Source organism: Electrophorus electricus, chromosome 2, assembly GCF_013358815.1.
Source record: "Electrophorus electricus isolate fEleEle1 chromosome 2, fEleEle1.pri, whole genome shotgun sequence".
Classification (NCBI taxonomy): domain Eukaryota; kingdom Metazoa; phylum Chordata; class Actinopteri; order Gymnotiformes; family Gymnotidae; genus Electrophorus; species Electrophorus electricus.
This window is the reverse complement of record NC_049536.1, coordinates 26,646,952-26,671,606: the sequence shown is the minus strand read 5'-3', so window position 1 is coordinate 26,671,606 and position 24,655 is coordinate 26,646,952. Positions and strand designations below refer to the sequence as shown.

Below are 24,655 nucleotides of genomic sequence, written 5' to 3'. Positions count from 1 at the left end.
GCTCCCGTGCGAGCCCTCGAGGGTTCTATCGAGCGCAGCGGTTTAACGGCACTTTCATAACTCAGGCTCGGGGCGGAGGAAGGAGAACTCTGAAAAGAATCCGTTACTCTTCGCAAAATCAGCGATTCTGGTAAGATCTTCATCGTTTTACTTTAGAGAAAGTGCTTAACACATGCCGTTGCTGTGTTAAATGTCGACCGGAGAAAAGACGTTACCGCGAGTTACGGTAAACATCAGCGATTTTTCGAGGCAGGTGGACAAATAGCGTGTTATGTCAACATGCTGAACTGGTTTATTAGGTAGTTGTCTTTAATTTTTATGATATCCGTTACACTTAGAGTTGTCTCAGCGAAGCGATCATTAAGGACGAGCCAGCTATGATAACATATTCCATAATTAAATCTAGTTAACTAACCAGCTAGTTAGCGGTCTAAATTAACTTTTTTTGGACGTTTGGGAGATTGCTGTAAAGTAATTTAACTTAATCTCCATCTTGGTTAAAGAAGTAAAGTTGACAGCCAGCTGGTTAGTTTACAAATGTAGCTACCAGCTGACTTACAATGTACAGTAAATCTTAAAGTTAAAATTAATATCTTAATAATTTATTACTTAACCTAGATAACCCTGACACACCTAGCTGTCAGATCTGTTACCCAGATTACCAGACAGCCTAAAGTCATTCATTTTAGATAGCAAAGTTTCCTCATTTGTTCAGTTATCATACATAAACGTTAGCTAGGTCATTTCATCATAGAAGTAAAGAAGTGATAATCCCCCGACAATTAGGATTCATTGAATTGTTTTTTTTTTTCCATTTTAGTGCTCAATTTAAGAAATTGACTTTCCGATGTTGCGATTATTTAAAAAAGGTGTGTGTGGTGTGTGTGTGTGTGTGTGTGTGTGTGTGTGTGTGTGTACATATATATATATGATTAATTTAAAAATCTACTCGAGTTTCAAATGACAAAATTATCACATTGTTCATTCCTGCATTTTTTTTTCTCCCTAAAAAAGTAGGCTTGCAGGTATTAGAGAATGAATAACTGATGTGAAAGTATTGTGTACCTTGTTACTGTGTGAAGTCTTCTCTTTGCAGTGGGGTAAATGTGAAAATTAATAGATTTACTCTTAAAACCAAAGTTAAATTAAATTACCTACTTAAGACCAGAATTTATCTTTAAACACCATGGATGAGAAAGATTTCTTTATGAAGTTAAATGCATGATTTCCCTGTTAGTTTTCAAGGCTGTAAATTTATTTGTGCTAAAGGGCATACATGACTCAACATGTCCTCATGGAATAAACTAAACAAAACATTAAAACTCAGCTCTCATCAGGCTCAGATTTCAAATTGTTGAACGTGTTATACACCAAGTAGGCTAAATGCCACAAGGCGTAAAGTTGATATGTTTTATTCTCTCTAACAGTACAAGATATTGAATGACATGCCTCCACTGGCCTCATTTTATCGTAAGATTTGCTCGGCGGGAATGACACCAGCCCTCAGCAAGACATCAAAAAAGCTGCCAGAATTCACATTTCCACTCCTGTTTTAAGCAGACACATGGATTCCCGCAGTGCTTTGCTCGGTATGGACATAGAGCCTCAGGCTAAAGGTCTGGGAATGGGAGGACACTACGCTCACGACCTTTGGCTAAACCTCCCTTCCCTGCCATTTCTGGACTCCTGCGACTCCAAAAGCCCGTTTGAGCTCACGGAGATGCTCCTACCTTCTCTGTTCCGTAACAAGGAGTCTTATAAGTCCACATTGCTGTCGAGCCCTGGGTCTCTGCTTGGGCTCCTTTCTGTATCCAGAAACTGCGTGGATTCTCCTTTTCCTCAGACATACACCTGTGATGGTCATTTAGAAGACAGAAGAACAGTGTCAGAGACCTGCCAGAGCCCTGCCCCTGAACTTCCCAGTAGTCCCAGGACAGATGTTCACGGGTTGAGTGCCCCCTACTGCCAGGAGGTCCTCAGCTCTCCAGATGATGGCACTCATCTCACACGTCCCACCACAGGGCCACCAGAAATCCAACGCTCTGGGACTGACGGCCACTCGCATCACCTTCTGTGGCCCTGGTCCTGGCCAGCAGGGTCGTCGTCACCACGGGAGACAGCAAGGGCCAGGGCGGAGCACTGTGGCTGCCGGCAGGCTGCGCTGGAGGCCCGCGTGAGCCGTGTAACTCGGAGACTGCATGTGCTGTTGGGAGAGCATACGCTCCGCCACTGTGCCGGCCAGCTGGAAGGCCTCAGGGGGAGGCTCGAGGACCGGCAGGAGCGTTTGTGCGGACCTCCCCCGCTCACCAGGGGACCTAACAGGCTAACAGGTGATGCTCCCTTCATCGCCACAGCAACACAGGAGGGTAGCAGAGCCTTCGGAGGTGGCCACAGACATTCCCCAGTGCGAGGTAGCCCTTGGCATTCGCAGCTGAGCGGAGACATGCAGAAGTTAGCGCGGTGTGGCCAGGCAGTGTTGCGCAGTGTGCAGGAGGTCCTGGACTCAGACGCCACGGAGAGCAGCTCAGATGAAGAATGGGAGCCAGAGGACAGATCAGGCTCCAGAACTTCTTCAGGGTGGGTATGACCCCAAGGTGATGCCCACCTCTTCTATAGTTTTAGCAGGCTTCACGAACCCATAGTAAGTCTGGAGTAAGTAGGACTTTCATGGTGGTGACTTCACCATTAGTATTTAGTCTAATCTTAGCTTAAGTCATATCTGGAAAACTGGCCTCTTATGTTTTATATGTGCCCACCCACTGTGTAATCATAAAAACAAGCATAATAAGAAGTTATAACAGTCATTTTTGGCAATAAAGGCTCTGACAAATCACAGTAATTTCACAAATCAGAGCAATTTCCTCAGCACACATGTCTGGGATAGTGAGCTTGCCAATATCAGGTATTTTTGAAATCATGTAATTGCTGTTTGTATCAAAGCTGTCTATCCAAGTGATATCATATCGCCATTGCAATATGTTGCAAGAAAAATGCAATACACACACACACACACACACACACACACACACACACACACACACACACACACACACACACACAGCTGTTGTTGCTCCCCCACACTGTGAAACATTATCCAGTGCAATCATTTGGATCTGCAGCTGGATATATTTGTGTCTCTCCTGTGACAGCTGCAGGTAGACTGAAGACTGCAGCACTCTCCGTGTCAAGGAGGAGGTAAACAAATAAGGCTAAGCTTCCATCACACCCAGACCCTGCCTGCATATCAGAGAAAGACGAAAGAGTGTTCATGTGCCCTCTGAAGTCTGCTCACCAGACACAGACTAGACCCTGTGGGCAATTTCTATGAAAAAAAGTCTAAACTGAGTAATATCAGCCATCTGCTTGTTAGAGGGATTTTCACCTTGAGCTCAGACAGGAGAAATTCAAATGCCATAGATTCTAGGTTTCATGGACAGCATCTCTCAGCAGTTTTCTCAGATGCACTTTCTTTTTAAAGCATTCCTACTCCATGAGGTTATATCTGTGCCATGCTCAGACTTATCGTTGTGGACCACTTAATCAAAGAATTGGCAGCAGATCCAGACCAATGTCTGGCTGTTTGTGGCTGTGGTGAGATATCTAGAATATTCTTCCTTATTCCCACTGGTTCGTTTAGTTCACCAGTCCTTGAACTAACTGCCCATCCCGGAAGGCCAGAAAGGGGTGGAGGGAGGGCCGGAGTCAGAAGCCCTGGTAGTTTCCAGTACCAGGATGACTGGCTTTTTCCCATTGGCTCACTATTGAAAGCTCACTGCCTGGTTACCTGCAGGCCATGTCTGGAATGCCGAAACAGGGAGGTGGAACGTGGGAGGTGGGGAGCGGGATGGATGCAGGATGTCTTTTTTAATGCCATGGTCTGTCTAATAAACGTGGAGCAGAAGGACAAACGGCTGTTGGTTTATGAGCTCGGGGAGCAAAAAGTTTTGTTTGGCAAGCTTTAGACTGTCTATTGTTGGAGCTTTCATGTCAAGCTGTGGCAAAACGGTTTAAAGGGATCCCCCAAGGTCTAGGTGCTGTTTCATGCTGCTTTTATTGCACTGCTTGTGTTGGGCGGGGTGGGGTGGGGGGGGTATCACACAGCGTTGTAGTTACTGGCCCCTGCTTTGTCAGATGGTTCAGAACTTATGTGGATTGTGATGTGACCGTTTGTGCAAATCAGTTTCAGATTGACCTCCAGTTGAAAAAACTTGGGAAAACTGTTTGCCTTAAATTTCAACATTCATGATTTAAAGTGATTTAGTTGTGTCTTACTAACTCCTGAGGGAGATTTATAACAGGCACGCTCAGAGGGGCCTGCACCTGTGTAAAAGGAATGAGACTTGCCAAGATGAGTCCAGGATTTGATTTTCACTTATGAACTGTGTCACATTGTCTTGTCTGGTTACTAGTTTTGCATGGATATGTTTTCTTGAGTGTGTGTGTGATTGTGTGTGTGTGTGTGTGAGTGTGTCTATAGTAGTGAGTTCTTTGTATATGTAGTGACCAGGGAGGCTAGTGTGTCAGCAAGAGTGAATAGACTTTTATATCTCCAGTATGTGTGTGTGTGTGTATGTGTGTGTGAGAGAGAGAGTGGGTGGGTGGATGTGTGTAAGTGTTCGCTGCTGTTCCACAGCGCTGTAACTATTTGTGGAATTTTCCTAATATCCCATATGTGCATGGGACAGGCTTAGTGGCTGTATATGTAGGGAGGTGAACATGCTTCTAGGTTTGCAACTGTACAGATTTTTCCTTTCTATATTTGGATGTAATGGTTAAACAATGTTCAGATATACAAACAAAAGTTTTAGAATTTGTTAGGTTACTCCAGCTATAGCCCAGCTCTACCAGTTCTACCTTGTTCATCTTCAGTAATGAAGCATTGGGTCAGACCCCTTAAAAATGTATGCTGCTCCATACATGCCCTACCAACGAGGGATTAGTAAGCCTACATCTGGTTTCATATTCACACGCCCATATTGAAAGTGAGCTCATGTGCTGAGAGCCACACTGACATGAGAGTGTTGTGTGGCTGTTGTGCAGCTGCAGTTTGAGCTGACCTTCGCCGTGGCCATGAAGAGTGTGTGCAGCTCCTGGCCAGCATGGCAGCAGGGAGAAATCCTACGATAACCCAGCTATGGAGCTAATGGGCACATTTGTTCCGAAGAATGCGGAAAAAAAACAAGAAGCCACAAACAGCTGCGTCATGGAAACTCGGGCCCCATTTGAAGATTAAGCTACACGCTGGCCCTTCCTTCAGTGATGTCAGTGTTTGGCGTTATTCAGAAATACTGAATGACTGCCCTAATAGCAAAGTAATAATTTAAATACTTTTTTCATTAGAGAGGCTATACTGTCCAAAATCCCTGTGTTGTGCCAGGTTGCTTGTATCTGTCATTAGTAGGATTAGTTGTAGACATGAGAATACTGTAATAACCCTAGATCTTAAACTTAAGCTCTTTAAGATCTAGGCCAGATGGTATGCCTTTATATGGTCATATATAGATATACACATGTGTACAGTACAGTGAAGTGTTTCTTTTCGCATATCCCAGCTTCAACTGGGACATTGATGGAATTTAAAAGATCAAATGAAAGTTTATTTTATATGTAAATTCTTATGAAATAAATACCTCTAAATACAATGCAGAAGGACTAATAACAGTGTATTAGTAAATAGAATTATATAGTTATATGAAAAATGAAACTGAACAATTATTTACAAGCTTGAGATTCTGTCACTCTGTTTCTCTCTGTATTGTTTCTCTCTATATATTTCTTTGTCAGTGTTCATTTAAATCTTTGTTTCTACAATTATTACAAATTATTAATTATTATTATTATTCACGGAGTACAAAAATTAGTCAAATCTCATTTTGATTCAGCATTCCAATCAAGTCTATCTACATATGCACACATCGATTGTATAGTAGTTGTTTTTTATATGTGTATGTGTGTGTGTGTGTGTGTGTGTGTGTGTGTGTGTGTGTGTGTGTGTGTGTGTGTGTGTGTTTGAGTGTGTTTGAACTTGCAGGGAGGATAGCTAGCAACTTTCGCATTCCATAAGATACTGTATTGGTACTCATATTAGCTAGTGTTCCTTTATTTAGCAGGTATTTATATAGGGTACTTGACATGCACATTGCAAAATGCATCAAACATGCTAAATTTGTCATCATGTCCTGGTAAAATAGCATCCGATTTTTATAGTTCCACGCATCACTCAACAGTTTGCATGCACACTTATTGAATAGTCAGTAAAATAGTAGACTACTCAGGTCCAAATATCTTATTGAATATTCAGTAAAACGGTAGATTACTTGGGTCTAAATATCTTAATGAATACTCAGTAAAATGGTGGACGATTCAGGTCCAAATGTCTTGTTGCACACATGCTCCTAAATTATAATCCCATTAGCATTTTTAACAAAGCAAATTTGAGTGTTTTACTCACACTGTAGAACCCTGTATTACATCCTGCTTTGTTAACATTTTGACACCATTATACTTCAGAATGTTGAATGTTTTTGTTATTGTTTATACTGCTTTTCTTTACAGTAATGCCTAAGCAGTTGTAATGTGATAAAAAAGACTACTAACGGCAAAAAGATAATATGTATTTAAAAATTGGCATTCACTTGGTATTCTGTTACTTTAGTATTGGTGAGTACAGAACAGCAATGTCTAGACATACACACACACAAAACCTGCACAAATGCAATATATTATGAGTATGATTCAAGATGCAGAACACTGACTGTGCTGCAGTGTGCTGAATCAGCACCCAGTGTAATGTGAAGTTTCTCATTCTCCTGTACCTGTGAGGAATCTGTGATTTGTTGTGTAAAATTGGTATGGAAAGTTTTTCATGGGGAAGGACTTCTGTCCAAATCTCAGCACTTACACTCACAGCACAGTGTTTTCAGTGTATACAGCATTATCTTCTATACATGTTGTTTTCTCTGGCTTGATTGTGATCTCTTAACCTCTTGACCTTAACCTGTTAGTATCCATCCCTGCTTTGTACCTCTGAAGGTAAATTGATACTTTGCTGATTTTTGAGAATTACAGTTGTTCCACACCAGTTCCTGCTTTGTTTGATAATGATATTTCTCTAATTTGACTCTGTTGAGGTTGCTGTGCTACAGGTTCATAGGGTCATTGGTTTAAAGGATATTTTGGTTTTCAGGACTTTGTGGTGAAGGTGCCACAGGCAGATAGAACATGCAGGAAATGAAAGGAAAAGTCTCCAAGTGATGAGTTTAATGAAAAGAATAAAAACAAAACCAAACATAAAAGTCCAAAAAATGTAACAAAGAAAGCCAACATAAAGACAATGGCCAACAGCAGTCGTGGAACAGAACAGGCTTATAAAAGGCACAACATAATAACATAACAGCCACCAGATGCTTTGGCAAATGTGTGGCACAACACACACCACCTGAGGGAGGCATGGCAAGAACTCCAAACAAGGACCCTGTGCAACAAGAAAAAACATACAAAAAAGCCATGTGCAATGCCAATGCCATCTAACCGAGGCTACCAGCAGGGAGGGTGACCGTCACAGAAGGCTTTGATTATTAGATTATTACATCTAATTTGTATGATCTGAATTTGTATAATCAGTTTAATTTCACTTTGCACATGTTTGTCATCATAGTTGTTGATGTTTCTTGATGTAGGCCAGCTATGAGTGCACAGTAATCATTTTCCATATAACACTGAAGAGGAGTGTTAACCATACAACGCCCCACTCTGTCCAGTGCCTTCAACATCTATGGTTAAATCTTATCCACTCCTCTGGCCCTTCTACCATGCAGCTTTTTATCTACCATTGTGACTTTATCCACAGAAGGCCACTTTCACCACTAAACCATATCTCCAGTCAACACTTCCCCACCCAGAACACTTTGGCCGATGTTGCCGATGTTGCGTCCTCCCATTCAAAAACAGTTTACCAGTATATCTTTGGGTCTATCCAAAATCTTTCTCCATCGCATCTTCAGATTCCTCCCAAGACTGGACCTTTCACCACTGGTGTCCTGCAGAATTGGTGTCCCTAGAATTACCACCATGACTGGTCCCTACAACCTTCAAGCTACAGCTTGAAGCATGTTTTCAGTCACCTGCAAGGCTCTCCTGGCCTTACCAGGTTTATCAGGCTCAGACCCTTTTTGACCAATTCATCACCAAATCGTGATCAGTTGACAACTCTACCACTCTCTTCACCCTATTGTCCAGAGCATATGGCCTCAAGTCATCTGATATGATTACAAAACTAGATCTTTTGCCCATGGGTACTGTGTACCCATATGAGCATCCTTCGTTGGAACAAGGTGATTGTTATTGACATTCCATGACATGCACAGATGTCTAAACACTTTTCTCAACTCAGCTTAAGCCCAGGGAGGCCATTCCTGCCAATCACGCCCCACTTGGTATCTCTGTCATTCTCAACATGTGTGTTGAATAGTGGGACTAACAGAACTATGGAGTCACTCTCTCACCTGCCTCACCTTCTCCAAGAAGACTGAATACTCTCAGCTGTTCATCACTCTTCATTCCCACACATACACCTACTCCACCTCAGCCACCCATTTCTTCATCACCCTGGGCAGATGTTCTTGTGCCAGATGGGTTTTGGACACATGTACATTCATCAAACCCAGATCAGGACTGGAAGCCCAGAACAGACTTTCATTGCTTATCTGTTTTCATTACCTCTTTTGTTTATATTGCTGTTATTGTGGTGTCCAGTGTCAACCACAGGAGGATGCCCCCTGCCCCCTTTGAGTCTTGGTCCCTCTCAAGGTTTCTTCCTCATGCTCTTGGGGAGTTTTTCCTTGCCACTTTTGCCTTTGGCTTGCTCACTGGGGCCTTGGACTTGAACATTTGTAATGCTGCTTTGTGACAACAGCTGTTTTGACTTTGACATACACCACTCCAGACTTTTCTTTTCTGAGACTCATAACCTCCTGAAGGCCATCCTGTGGGATGAATTGAATAGCTTTGGACTTGTAAGTATGCCCACCCCTGCCTGAGGAGAAGAGACACCCACCTGAGTAGAAGAGACACCCACCCTGCTTGAGGAAGTTGGTACTAGAGGTCTACTGTGAACTATATCTAGTTTGTATTTTTCCACCTTACACCCCAGCTCCCAGAGTTAGTTTTCATCAGCAAGGTCTAGCTCATCTGAAACCATCAAACCTATGCCTGTCACCTGACTGGCATTGCGCCTGAACCCCACCCTTCACCTTGCAGGTGGTGAACCCACATAATAGCTACACATCACCTTTTTAGGCTGAGCCCAACCAAGTTATGTGGGTAGGCTGACTACCAAGCGTTTGCTTGTGGACACCGACCCAGCCGTGCCTCTAGAGATGTGTCAGTGTCCCTAATCTGGGCATGGTACACTTTTTTACACTTTTACACTTTGTCTGACCTCTTCTTTCAGACCAGTTCACCAACAGTGACCTTAAGAGTATTTAACTTACAATGATGTAGGTTTACTGAAGTATGCAGGCCCCTTCATGAAAGTTTTGCGATCTCAAAGGCATGGCTGTAGCCACCACTGAGGTCATTGAGATCCAGACCTCAGTATTTTTTCTGAGGTGCATATAAGTCGTGAACTAATTGCCTAAAAAATAAATTAACTTTGGCACTGCAAAGTTGTATTATTATTGGTATTATTGTACAATACCAAGGTGACCGACTTTCACGTGATAACAGGCATCACTGCTTTATCGTAGTTGGACTGAACGATATTCTTGTCATTACTACAAAATCTTTACTCCACAAGGTGGTTCTTTGATCATGTCAACAAACCGAACAGGCAGCTAAATGCGCAAAAGCGTGATACAGGGAACAGGAATTTGACCAGTGGATGGATTAGTTCAGTGCCATTCATTCCCAGAAATTGTGTGTGTACAAATTCCTCTCTCTCTCTCTCACTCTCTCTTTCTCAGCTGCCTCAGTTGTGAGTGGAGTTGGCAGTGTGAGAGAGCAAAGCTGGCTAGCTGCTGGACATGGCTGCAGCTCCGGCTTTCTGAGCTGGACCTCCAGATCCAGCAAATCGGAGAGCTCCGCCAGCACATTCTCGCCAGCAAGGTAAAGAGTGTCCGCCCCAGTCACAGTCGCTACCTCAGCAAGCTGCACAACTACCTTACAGTTGGCGCTGCCTCCCTGACGTCACAGTAACGAGAGTGATCACTCGCCATCTTACCATGGCATTTGCGTTCAATGCATTGGACGGCCTAGCCGCAGATTGAGGCTCGCTTGATCTGTTCATGGACGGCACGGATTTACACCTTGCCTCGCTAATCTCATTGTGTGTGGCTGAAACCCCAGCGGCTCATGGCAGGGTGGTGTCCCGTAGGCAAGCGTGGTCCTGGCCGAGTCTCAGCCCCTGACCGACAGGCAGATCCAGCAAGCGCTGCTAAGCGAGACAGCAGGGCTGACGTTCACAGCGGGGGGCATGCACGCCTGGAGCCCTGAGCCAGACACCGAGCCCAGCAGTCCAACACGTCTCCTCAGGACCATAGAGAGACAGGCAAGTGTCTGTAGCAGCACAGTACAGTTTAAGTCCTGTACAGAAATCAATTTTAATCTATCAAATTAATTCAGACATTTAACTAATAAATTATTCTCATAAAAGGGGGACAATCAGGTTTGTATCTTATCAGTGTAAAGCCATAGGTGAGTTAAACTGAGAGATTATAGTTGGCTGAAGCAACTAAGAGTTTTGCCCAAGATGAATGTAGCTAAATTCATGGATTAGCGAAATTAACTTGTGTGTTAATTTAAAGTAGCACTTATTTGAGATGAGCAGAATTACACTGAGCTAAGGTCAGACTACCTTAAATATTTACACTAGCCTCATTGTGCTTATGTATTTGGACATTACAGCATGAGGCACAAATCAGATTAGAGCGACTGAGGTACAGATGGACAAGCGTGGTGGTGGGGTTAAAGAATGACTTAATAATGAGATAGGCAGTTGGGAAGGCACACACACACACACACACACACACACACACCCACACACACCCTGAAGTTTCTATTTAATATATTCCTTCCCCCAATCCGTCATAATTTGGACCAATTTTTATGATTTCAGGATCTCTTGGACAACCAGTCAGTGAAAATTATTGGTGTAAATGTATTTAACATACGTCTTTGTGTGTGTGTGTGGGTGTGTGCGGGTGTGTGTGGGTGTGTGCGGGTTTGTTTGGGTGTGTGTGTGTGTGTGTGTGTACAGAGTGCCCAGCTGAATCTGCTGGTGAACACCCTGATGGCTCCACTCAGCACATCACCCTCCTCCTCTCCTGTGTCTAAAGGCACATGTACCCTCTGGACAGGCCAGCAGAAGAGACCATTCAATAGGTCAGACCCTCCCTCTAGCTCTCTCTCTCTCTTTCTGTCTCTACTTCACCCTTTCTTTTTTTCTTCAACCTCTATCACTTGGTGTCTGCCTCCCACACACACACACATCCTCCACCCTCTATCATAACAAATTTTCTGCTGACAGATTGATTTAATGTGAGGGCAGGATTAATGTTTGCGCAGGACTCTTAAATTTTTTCATTCCTAGGACCAGTAATGCAAGAATGATCTTCAAACGTAGAAACATTCCTTACATTCAGTGGATTTTCTCGGCGATACGCGCGAGCATGCGCGGTTTCGGCCGCTCCCGGTCCAACCGCAGGCCTCGTCTCTTGACCCTCTCTGCTACCGTAAATCTGCTCCCTCTTGCGAATGTCATCCGACGAGGCCAAAGAGGAGACGTATTTAGATCTGAGAGGATGAGAGAGAGAGAGAGAGAGAGAGAGAGAGAGAGAGAGAGAGAGAGAGAGAGAGAGAGAGAGAGAGAGAGAGAGAGAGAGAGAGAGAGAGAGAGAGAGAGATCATAAGAGTCCAGTGGAGGAGAAATAAGGCCGCTTCCGTGTTCAGGTGAAATATTTCAGTCATGAAGCACACACAGGCCTTCCTGTCAGTGTTTGAGTCATATACACCAGCTGTCAGGCAGGGACCGACATCACTCACCACAATAATAAGAACTGAATCACCCTCCATACCTCTGTACTTATCTTATTACTGAGCAGGACCTCTGCTGTTAATCTGACCAGTGTTGGGATTAAGAAGGGATTAGGATTCTCTTTGGTTTTTTGTGTGTACTGCAGGCTGTTCCTTTAAAATCTTTCAGTTGCGTCAGCTAAAACCTCATAGGGCAAAACCTAATGAAATCATAAGATGTAAAAACTGTTGCAACAGAATACATTTCATTCTTTTTCCACTATACCCTTCGTACTCTTTCTTTTATTCCCTTCTTCTTCCCATGCCTTTCTTGCATTCTCTTTCTATCTATCTCATTCTCTCAACCTCTCCTCCCCCTCCCCCCACCTCTCTGTCTCACTTGCAGTCCACTGACAGACGTGTTCCTCCACACCACCTCCACCTGTTTGGCAGGGCAGAAGAGAAGGCGTCTGTGTGGTCGGCGCCAGCACCCCCTTCAGGTGGATGCCACATGTGTGTCTGCGCGTTCTCGCCCCCTATTGACCTATCACAAGCCCCGTCTCTTCATCATGAGCCAATCCTCGCTTGGACGGCAGGTTGGCCAGCTCATTTATTTACATATGTCACATGTAGTATCCATCATCATTAAGGAACAGCTAGTAAGCATCTGAATTGGTGTGTGAGTAAGGCAGAGTGATGACCAAAAGATCCCTCTCTCTTTCCTCACCTCTCTGCCTCCCCCTGACTCTCTCTCTCTCTCTCTCTCTCTCTCTCTCTCTCTCTGTTACTCAGGTGCTGGAGTCCCCAGCCTGCCCCTGTGTTGGCTGTGTGTCCTGTGATCCTGTGAGAGTGTGCTCACGCCCAGCCTGCTCCAGCAGTAATGAGAGCTCTCATAGCACAGCTCACCTTGTGCCCCCTCTCTCCTCAGGTGTGTGTGTGTGTGTGTGTGTATGTGTGTGTGTGTGTGTTAGTAAGTAAGTAAGTAAGTGTGCACAGGACAAAAAGAGAAAAAGCAAGAAAAAAATAGAATGAAGTAAAAAGTGAGAGGAAAAGACAAATAATAAAAGAATATCAGTCAAAGGTTGTGAATGGTCATATAGAGAGAGGCATCGAGCCTCCTGTCCCCAGTTTGCATCTTTCGTGAGTAAATGTCATTACAAAGGTAAAAGCCTCTTCCATTTCTTCACTTGAGCTGACTGTGCATATTCAAAGTCACACTGAAACAGCCTCGGTAGGAGCTGAAGGGAGTATGCAGTGGAAATGCAGACTAGACAACCATTGGGCACTGCTGTTGGCAGCCTCTCCCCTCCCCCTTACCCACCTCACAGAGGGTGCTTCTAATTTGAGTGCTACAGATAGTGTAGTGCCACTACCCGCCCCACTCATCCAGCGCTACCCGCCCCACTCATCCAGCGCTACCCGCCCCACTCATCCAGCACTACCCACCCCACTGATCCAGCGCTACCCGCCCCACTCATCCAGCGCTACCCACCCCACTCATCCAGCGCTACCCGCCCCACTCATCCAGCGCTACCCACCCCACTGATCCAGCGCTACCCACCCCACTCATCCAGCGCTACCCACCCCACTGATCCAGCGCTACCCGCACCACTGATCCAGCACTACCCACCCCACTCATCCAGCTCTACCCGCCCCACTCATCCAGCGCTACCCACCCCACTGATCCAGCGCTACCCATCCCACTTATCCAGCACTACCCACCCCACTCATCCAGCGCTACCCACCCCACTCATCCAGCGCTACCCACCCCACTCATCCAGCACTACCCATCCCACTTATCCAGCGCTACCCACCCCACTCATCCAGCGCTACCCGCCCCACTCATCCAGCGCTACCCGCCCCACTCATCCAGCGCTACCCGCCCCACTCATCCAGCGCTACTCATCCAGTGCTACCCACCCCACTGATCCAGCACTACCCATCCCACTCATCCAGCGCTACCCGCCCCACTCATCCAGCGCTACCCGCCCCACTCATCCAGCGCTACTCATCCAGTGCTACCCACCCCACTGATCCAGCACTACCCATCCCACTCATCCAGCGCTACCCGCCCCACTCATCCAGCGCTACCCGCCCCACTCATCCAGCGCTACCCGCCCCACTCATCCAGCGCTACCCGCCCCACTGATCCAGCGCTACCTGCCCCACTCATCCAGCGCTACCCACCCCACCCATCCAGCGCTACCCACCCCACTCATCCAGCACTATCCACATGATGAGTTTGTGACTGTGTCCTGACTGCTAGAGGGTGTGTCCTGACTGATAGAAGGTGTGTCCCGAATGCTGACTTCTGGAGGGTGTGTCCTGACTGATAGAGGGTGTGTCCCAACTACTAAAGGGTGTGTTCTGACTGAGAGAGAGTGTGTCCTGAATGATAGAGGGTGTGTCCTGACAGTGTTTGCTGCACTCTGCAGAGAGCTCCCCGCCCCTCTCTGTCCCCATGGCTCTCTTCAGAGAAGACTGGCTCCGGTGGCCTGAGACCAACCCTCCTGAGCTGGGCTTCACCAGTCATGGCTATAAGCCTTCAGAGGAAGCATCCAGCTCTTTATTCAGTAAGAACCACTTTCAACCATCCAGATGTGAACTAGGGCTAGAACCAAGCGGAACTCTATCACAGAAGAATTATATCATGCATCAACATGTATCAGTGTTTTTTCCCCATACAACAGTGGTTTGCACAGTCGATTTAATGCTGATTATTTCTTCCCAAGTCTTAGCAGAAGCTAGTTTTTCTCTAGTTTATTTTGTGTCTTTTGGGGTAATGCATAGAACCTGCTTTCTGAAACGTCTATTGCCTGTAGGACGATTTGTGAGAAAATTGAAGTTTGATAAATTAGGTTTTTTATTTTTTACCTTGGCAGTTAAAACACATGTAGCATCTCTTCATAGCATCACAGTGCCCATATGACTTGGTTGGTATCGTCACTTGATTGTCAGAATGTCAATCAATGTTTTTTCTCAAAACCAAGTTGCATTGGTCCCCATTAGTGATGTGATTGTAGTGTCACACAGAGAGTGCGTGTGTTTAGGCTGTGTGTAGGTGTGCTCTGTCTCGGTAAATGCTCTGAAGGTCAAGAGAGAGCCGCTGCCCACAGTCACTAACCTAATGCAGGCCTGTTGCAAGGGAACTGGATCTGGCAGTTGCTCTGTTTGGCCTGGTACCACGGGACATACACTTGCTCTCACGCTCTCTTTCTCTCACTCACTCACTCATTCACTCACTCACTCACACACACACACACCCACTCACACACTCATTCACTGACTCAGCCACTCTAATCATTAATCGCCCACTGCTCCTGTTTGCTCTGCTGGCTGTTTCTGATGGGGCTCCAGTGATCCTTCAAAAAACCAGTGTTGTTAATCCAGTGAGTGAAGGAGGGGGTTAGAGTAAGTAAAAGAATGAGAGGGGAAGAGGGGGGCAGACAGTTAGAAAGTAAAGAAAGAGAGAAAGTAAGAAGAGAGAGCGAATATTGTATGAAAGATATGTGCACAACTGTAGGCTCTTTCAGAAAGTACATTAGGCCTCACACAGCTTCGCTGATTTACAGTCAAATAATAACCTAAACCTCAACACATGAGGTACAAATGAAGCCCTGTAACACTCTGAATCAGAATTCTTTTTATTTATAGATTTCCTTCACACACAGGGAAGGGCAAGATGTTTTGATGTTACTGCCCCACCCTCTATACACACACACACACACACACACACACACACACACACACACACACACACACACACACACACACACAGACAGACAGAGAACCGCATTGTCTTCATCGGCCCCATTTTTCCCATGTCTCGGGCGGTATATTTTGACTGCGTGTCTTTGACCCATTCTGCTGAAGGCCTTTGTGCGAGTGTGTGAAAGGATGGTTGTCCGCGGTGTCCTGTGGGCAGGCGGCTGGGCTGTGCGATACTGCCAAGCAAAGGGGAAGATCTCTGCTTATCAGAGCCTCCAGCTTCCAGAGCTAGAGCACAGATTTCCACCAAATAGCCTGGCTGTCTGTTAGCCTAGAGACGCGCACACGCACGCACACACACACACGCACACACATGCACACACAGAAATAACATCCAATCCACAGAAGTTTTCAATCAAGCTTCTAGCTTCTTTCAACAGGATGCAGGATGTATGAAGCCTGAACTTTGTAACAAAGTAACTACGTGTGTCATGCAACTCTTCCGACTGTAGTTAATATGTACTCAAGCATCTTTTTTTAACATACAAAAATGTAATTAGTTAACCATATAACTTCTGTTCGGTTCGACCATAACCTGTAAGGAAATTCCTGTACTTCCTGGTGCTGTTGAAGAAAAGCTCACTGGGTTACAGATTGCACACACCAGATGCATGCTGGGAGCCATGTAAGCCACAGACGACTGGGCACTCCAGCCCACTGGGGACGCGCCCACCGGGGGCCAAGCAGACCGCTCCACAGACGGACCCTGAAGAGGAGGCACCACCGCCAGGCAGATAATGGTACGAATAACTCTCTACCGCCCTCTGCTGGCTGATTTACAGACCTTTTCTTTTTATGTGAAGAATCAATATCCTGTTGGCAATAAGCAGAAATTTCTTTTCCATGTTTAATTTTCTCTGAGGTCTTAAATATGTGCTGTGCATTGATGTACCACAGACATGGGTCTGTCCCAGCCTGGAAAGCTCCTTCTTCATACAGAGGACAGTGCAGAGGACATGGGCCCTCCTCACAGCACACACGCACTGCAGAGAGGTTCACAGGTACACCCATACTACCCCCACGTCTCAACCCCATTCACAGCTGTGCTACTTTACATAAGTATGCAAAATGACATTATAAAGGCTAAAATTAACATTTATGAATGCTTTAACTATTTAGTAAACCTCTTTCATGTAATGCATTATGCAAATAGTGCATCTAAAACTACAGCGGGCAGACTTTCTTAAGTACATTTAATGGTCAGCTATCAGTATACAGATGAGAGAAATTTCAATTTTACAAGCTCAGACTTACAAGCTCAGACTTAAAGTAAAGGCGATATTCTCACGGTTAATTGGTTCGGTTGTGGAGCGGGAGTGTACTAATGTATGTCCCGTTTCTCCCAGTTCCCAGTGCGCAGGAAAAATGGCGAAAATGTGTACAACATCGACAACATCATCATCCCTGCGTCGTTGACGGCCTGTAGCAAAGTGGACAAGCTGCAGTACAAGGACATCCTCACGCCCAGGTACAGCTAGGGCTGGACAGGCTGCTCTTTGACCCTGATCACACCTGGTCCAATCAGGAGACTAGGATGTGGATAGCATTAGATTTTAAGCACATTTACACTTTGGAGTCAAAAGCGTCTCTGGCTAATCACTGTTAAATCCGATAGCTGTATAGCGCGTAAAGAGCAAATTGGCTCATATGCAACAACCCTGTGTTCTTTCTGTTTTTGCATGTTCTTGCTATGCAAAAGATGGTTGCTTTCTCGAAAATCGAAATTCTCCATGGCGCCATTCACTTCTTTAAAGGAATGCCTCAGCTCTGGCAGTCGATGTTGATGAGAAAACAACTGTTTAAATTCCACAAGCTTGTGTGTGTGTGTGTGTATGTGTGTGTGTGTGTGTGTGTGTGTGTGTGTGTGTGTGTGTGTGTGTGTGTGTGTGAAGGGAGTTAATCCTGGTGTGTTGTGTGGGAGACCTCCTCATGCTCCTGGCTCATATGCATTGTGTTGTACTGGTTTGGATTGTTGAATGAGGCTTGGACACTCCTGAAATGTGCTGAGCTGCCTGCTGGCATGACTGATGCCATTATTCCATGTGTTCAGCACCGACTGATCCAACTTCCCAAATGATCGTGTCGTGTCTTTTTGATCCATATCCCTCTGTCTTTCATCAGCTGGCGGTTAGTGGACATTGTTCCTCTGGTACAGAAAGAGGAAGAGGAGGAGGAAGACCTGGAAAAGGCAAGGATGCTGTGCTTTATACGACCAAGCCCCATCCCACTAACACGCTGCAACCCTGGACTTTCTCAGGAATGGAGATGTGTGTTAGTGATGTGTTGGCATGTGAAGTGGGGTTTCTTCTCCCCCTCAGGTGGAGGTGCTGTCAGATGAGGTGTTCTCCCACAGACACCAGGGCTGTGAGGGAAGAGAGAGACTCCACTGGGACTACTGGGGAAAAGGCAGGAGATACAGCCGCAGCAGCAGGTGTGTGTGTGTGTGTGTGTGTGTGTGTATTAAACATGGCTTAAAGTTTCTGCTAAGCATTGGCTGGATTTGTATCATGGCAACTTCACTGATCTTTCCTTAGTTCAAAGAACATTTAGTAGAGATGTGCTGAGCTGGAGGAGGATATTAGTCTAAGAGCTTTTAAAGTCAGCATTACTGTAATACAATGTAATGTGATATTTGCTTGCTTTAATGTTCAGTGGTGCCTTCTCAGAATTAATGATCAAGGTTGTGCAGCAGAGGTGGATAAATAATACCAGCCTGACATGAATGCTACACAGTGTTTGAAAACGAGTGTAGTGTGTTAGAGTAGGATCTCTCAGTCAGGAATCAACGTATGTCCCCTGCCTCCCCAAGGCTTTCCAACAGTGGCTGCTTTGAAGGACCAGCAGGAGACCGGCCTGGCGATGTCCCCGTGTCCAGTGGGCAGTCTTGGACCTTCAGCACACCTGGAGTAGCCCTGCAGGAGGACGTAGAGGTGAGGCCAACGTACTGACTGAACACGCTGAAACCTTTACTGTAACTTGGTGAAGTCTTCTTCCCAGCTGCCGTAGAACACCATTGTCCCTTCCGATTCATACGTCAGGCTGTAAATGTCGGGCTGTTCATTTTGCAGGCAGTTTCAGAATGATAAATCTGTAATTAGTGAATAGTATTTCATGGTGAATGGTAGTTCAATCGAAACCTTCCAACAGTTCCAACAGTGACTGAGACTGGATGTTCATCAGTTCACATTATGCAATTGCCAAGGTGGCTATTGGCTTAGGTTTATTGTTGGTCATGTTGCATGAAGAACAAAAAACTCTCTGCACGTCTTCCAACAAAACATTAACTGACTTCTCAGGTGAAGGACAAACGTCTATAAGAACATGAAAGGTCTGTAGCACACTTACATCCTTTTACTGTGCAAACAGACTAATGTTTCAAAACTGTGTCAAAATGGACAAAGACATGACAAATGACATATACAGGCAACCTAAGACAGGTGTAGAAATAGCACTGGATAACTGGTTCATCAGTCAGTGGGTGGGAATTGACATAGAGTCCAAATGTCATACCCCTGGCACCATAACATGATCCAGAACAGCATCATTCAAGATTTCACAAATAAAAATACATAAATATATATTAAAAATTAAAGAAAACATGACAAATTCAGTTCTTCATTTATCTACTGTGTTCAAAGTATAGAGCCAATATGCCATTACAAAGTAGTGAGTAGTTACCACCTCTCTACAATATAGTGAGTTAATGATAATACTACCTCTATACAATATAGTGAGCTAATGATATTACCACCTCTATACAAAGTAGTGAGTTAATGATATTACCACCTCTATACAAAGTAGTGAGTTAATGATATTACCACCTCTATACAAAATAGTGAGCTAATGATATTACCACCTCTATACAAAGTAGTGAGTTAATGATATTACCACCTCTATACAAAGTAGTGAGTTAATGATATTACCACCTCTATACAAAATAGTGAGTTAATGATATTACCACCTCTATACAAAGTAGTGAGTTAATGATATTACCACCTCTATACAAAGTAGTGAGTTAATGATATTACCACCTCTTGTAAAGGGACATTTTTCAATACCTCCAAAGTTTTTAATGATGCTGCACAACCCTAGTTATAGCGTAAATCTTTTTTTTTCTGTACTAAGTGCCTATCTAACCATGTTTTGGTAGGGATCTAAATTTAGACACTTATGTCTATAGAGAAGCTACCCTCTTTTAAAAAGAAATCTTCATTCTTTCCCCCATCCAACTTAAAATGTACCCATCTAGCTCATAATAGACTAGTGGAAAAAGATTTAGCTAAAATATATCAGACTCCATATGCTGCCAAACAAAACTTGAACAAATCTGAATTAAAAGCTCTGGAAAATCTGGAACCTAATAAGAAAATTATTAGCCAGCCAGCTGATAAAGGAGGATCAATTGTGGTTATGGGTTTGGAGCAATACGATACTAGCAGGAGTCACTTTTAAAATCAAATCCTACTGACATTTCTTTTAATCAAATTTATGAATACATTGTCTCATCTTTTCTGAAAATGCTTTTTCATTTAAAAATCTTTAGTTTGAAAATCTCTGACTGCTGTAACTACTATGTTATCTCAAAAATTGACAAATAAGAATGTTATGAATTATTTAGGCTGATTACTCTCAGCTTTTAAAAGTGGATTTCTATTTAAAGGTTTCTGATAAACTGTAGTCTCAATAATATTATGGTTCCCTTTCTAAAATGCTAAATAAAAAAAATCTATAGTCTAATACTGTTCCATAGTGAAAGAGATCATTAGTATTAAAACTGATATTTTTCAGAAGATTATGCAACTCCTCTCTATTGCCACACCTCCATATAACTATGATGTAATCAGAATATGTTTTCCCTAAAGCAGTCTTTGGCAAAAGTATGTTTTGAAGTGCATTATGAATAAACTTCTCTCCCTTAAGCCCCAGAAATGGCAATATTCAATACCATGTATAGGAGCCAGGTCGATATCAGCAAAAATGCTGGCTCTGATATCTGGGGAGACATTTTTAATGAAACCAATCCAACACCATCACAAATCCAGCCTGAAAATAGCACAGCAGGTCACATGATAACATCTGGGTTAAATTGAGCATGTCACATGATAACAGCCAGGTTAGTTTGAGCGCATCATGTTAAAACAGCCAGGTTTGAGCAGGTCACATGATAACAGCCAGGTTAGTTTGAGCAGCTTTATACATTGCTTTAGAGTTTAACAGTAGTGTTTTCTTCACATGAACGATTAAAACTATTATGTTCAAATGCACAAATACACTCACATGGATATTGTCAGCATGGAGACACAAACACATACTGACACTTTCATGGATAATGATAGCAATGCAAATGTGTTGACTTGTATTGCTATCATTTTGTTAACCCAGTGTGGGTCAACATGTTATCTGCCTTCTAGTGAGAGCATTTAAACAAGACAAAATAATGTTTTAGCACTGTTCACTGCTATGGATCCACGACTAACAGTGATTTGTTCATTACCTTTAAAAAAGCAAGCAATGTTGTTTCCAGTTTGGCCGTCCAGGGTCGGGGAAAGGAGGAGATCAGAGCCTGACAGAAACCAAGTTGGAGAGGAGAGGAGAATAAACATAGAAGCACAGCCCTCTCCTTCTTTACACTCGTATTCAAACTGCATGGTTTGCTGAAGAGCTGCTGAGGTTGCTGTTAGCCTGCCGAGTTTTAAGGTGGATGAGAAATTTTGACCAAGAAGCTGGAGAAAACTTCAGCTAACGTCGTCCATGTGGGTTTTCAGATAGAAAGAATACCCATCTTGTAATCCACTATCAGATTACATTTTTATTGCTTTTGAGTGAAGAGAGACTCGTAGTACAGGCAGCCTCTCTCTGTCTGCTCACGCAGTGCCTGGTGCATGCGTGGTGTGTGTAGCGGGTAGAACAGCGATTTTCTGATATTCTCATATATTCTGATATAACTGATATTCACAAGGAAACAAATTAGAAGGTCAATATTTATCTGATGTGGAATTACATTCAGTAATGAGGAAAAAAACTGCAAACTATAGTGTAAATTTTAGGAGTCGCTGAGTGAGGCAGCTGTCCTGAGCAGAGACAGACAGACAGACAGACAGACAGTGTATGTGTATGTATGTGTGCTAGGGGTGAGTACAATACAGCTGAAAGCCAGGCAGGAGGTGACCAATGCAATAAAGATAATCTCACCGAGAGTCGCACTGGATGGCATTGAAAGTAAAAAAAATAAATAAATGCTTTAGTCTTATAAACAATGTATTATATATATATATATATAAAATTTATGTTTGTTGTATCAATACATGATATCTGTAAAAATACAGGATATATAATACATCTCACACAAAAAATGTTCCCCAGAACATAAAGATTGTTATAGTGCCATCTCTAATAAACCCATAACAAGACAAGCATAGGGTGGAACAAAAGATTGCAAACAATAATAATCACTGTATTTTTTTTTAAGTATTACTAATGATAATGTCTATAAAAATTAATTAGGAGGCAAAATTCCATCTGGATGTTTGTTGAAAGAAATGAGCAAACTAGAAACTAATTTCTTGGCAAAAATTCAAAACAATTGTGATAAAGTATTGGTAAGACTGTCAATATTTGCTACAATCAGGCGAAGAGGAAGACTAGTAATGGATTTATATTTTGGCCAACCATAGAAAACAGGACATACATGATACCACAATCAGAGGCTTGTATTTTGTCTGTTATCCACTGCCTCTAAAAACCAGAGCCAGTACATTCAAAAATCTAATTAATTATAATGTCAGTAAGATTTGATTTGAACAGTGTGATTGATTTTAACATTAGTGATTTATCTCAGACTCCTTCTGCTAGTCTCATATTGTTCAAAACCCATAACCACATCTGATATTCCTGTATCAGTTGGCTGGACGATGTGTCCCTATTAGATTCCAGATTTTTTGGCATTTTTCATTCATATTTGTTTTAAAAGGATTTTGCCAGAATATGGGGTCTTTTATATTTTAGCTAGATCTCTTTCTGTGTTTAAAAAATGCATCTAGTAATGCACCATTGATATTTCTTCAAGTGACTAGTGTGTGTATAAATATCTGTGTGTGAATAGAGTATGCATGTGAATTGTTTTGTGAATTTTGAACGTGTAGTGTTGTGAGTGTGTGCTTAAGCAGTGTCTGCCTTGTGAGAACCCCCAATCTGCTTGAGTCAGACACACACACTTAGTTCCAGACCCTCGGTCAGACACACTCTCGCTGCCTGATATTGGTCTGAACAGGGTCAGTTTCTTCTTTCATTCTCACTATACTGCAGTAAGAGGTCCATGAGCTAAAGGTGGGTGCCGAGCTGTTCTTTGATAACTAGTGTAGCATTATCACATGAGATGCCATAAGGATGTTAGTGGTGGATTGAAAATGTGGTCAGCATCTGTTTAACAGCTGGATGGGGTTGAGTAGCAGTCAAGAAGCAATGAATTGATTCCTTTAATACCTGCACCAACCTCTGAAACAGATACTTTTATTGTATCATTCCTCTGGGCTTAATTTTAAACTTTTAAACTTTTTTTGTGTCCGTATAGGCCCAGATGCCATGGGAGAGACGTGTTTTCCCGCTGTGCGGGCAGGATGAGGATGCGCTAAGATGCGACGAAGATGATAAAGCAGCACAGGCACTCTGGTCTGAAAGACATGACTTGGAGTCCAGCTCAGCAGAAGGCAGCGGCAAGAACAGCGCTGCATCTCCCTGCTATGCTCCCACCACTCCCCCTGCTGGATGTGAAGGGAAGGACACTCACAGAGCGCAGGGCTGGTTGAGGTGACTGCCAGGAGAGGTTGACTCTTCACCACCAGCAGATACTGGTACAGCTCCAACTCATATTCAGGACTAAAACTGAATGTAATACTGATCATTTTTAACCTTAAATTTCTTTGACAAGTTTGTTTACATCACTGGGCTAAATTTAGCTCGGATGCTTGAGTTGCCGTTTGGCATTCAGGTTGGGGCAGGAACACTGTTTCACTCTTCTTGGCACTAAACAGCTGTCTTGTTTTCTGTTCATGCAGAGATTTCCTCGCCTGCATTGTACTGCCCTCTGAGCAGGACATACCATAATGACAGAAAAAAAACATTCCTGTCATCCTGTAATTGATGAAAAACCCTTCAGAAGCTTTTTAATAAATATCTCTGGAAGAGATTTTACATGGCATGTATATAGATTTTGATTTTTAATACTAGGAGCAGGGCTTCTAAATGTATTAATAAATCTTGTTCATTATTTATCTTAGAGTTAGAAATAATAATAATCAGTTTTAATGTAATATATTGGTTTTTATTAATCAACCTGGAAATGCACTATGATTTTTTTTTCAAGCTTTATGTTTTAGATTTGATGCCCAGTTGTGAAAAAAAAAAATCCTTTTTTTTTTGTTGAACTGCAAGTATTCTTGGAAGAAAAAGTTTAGTAAATCTAGATAGCTCTTACCATTTAAGCAGATTCTGGCCTTTATTTTGCTGTTTTATAGAATCATGATGTGTCATTCTGCCTAATTACACTACAAGTAACCTAGTTGAACATATTGCCTTGAACAACATTCAATTCTTGGACCAATGTAATACCTACAGTGGTCACCAGGGGGCTCTGCTGGGTTACACTTGGAGGTGAACAAAATGTTTGACTCCCATCATGAAGATTGTTGTCCTATCTTGTCATGATCAACCCAATCTGTTCTGGAAAGTGGCTTTGTATCTCCCATACTCCCGTATTTTTAAATACTCTGTACATCATTTAAGCCCCACTGGGTGTGTGTCTTTGATCTCTACTGACGCAAAGCTTATTATCACACTGGTGAGCCAAAGCTGTCTTCACACCCAGTAGCGCAAAGGCTAA

The 24,655-nt window shown here is 43.4% G+C and overlaps 1 protein-coding gene across 1 annotated transcript; it reads left to right on the top strand.

Annotated features, from left to right (window-relative positions):
* kansl1l (KAT8 regulatory NSL complex subunit 1-like) lies at positions 1-24,402 on the top strand. The gene is given in 16 exon segments (XM_027028664.2): positions 1-130; positions 1,428-1,509; positions 1,512-2,577; positions 9,963-10,104; positions 10,373-10,546; positions 11,255-11,379; positions 12,416-12,605; positions 12,802-12,937; positions 14,445-14,582; positions 16,371-16,517; positions 16,675-16,778; positions 17,124-17,245; positions 17,899-17,965; positions 18,096-18,208; positions 18,587-18,707; positions 23,348-24,402. Coding segments are annotated over 15 exon segments (2,949 nt in total). The 5' UTR covers positions 1-130; positions 1,428-1,445; the 3' UTR covers positions 23,588-24,402.
* The last annotated feature ends 253 nt before the right edge of the window (positions 24,403-24,655 follow it).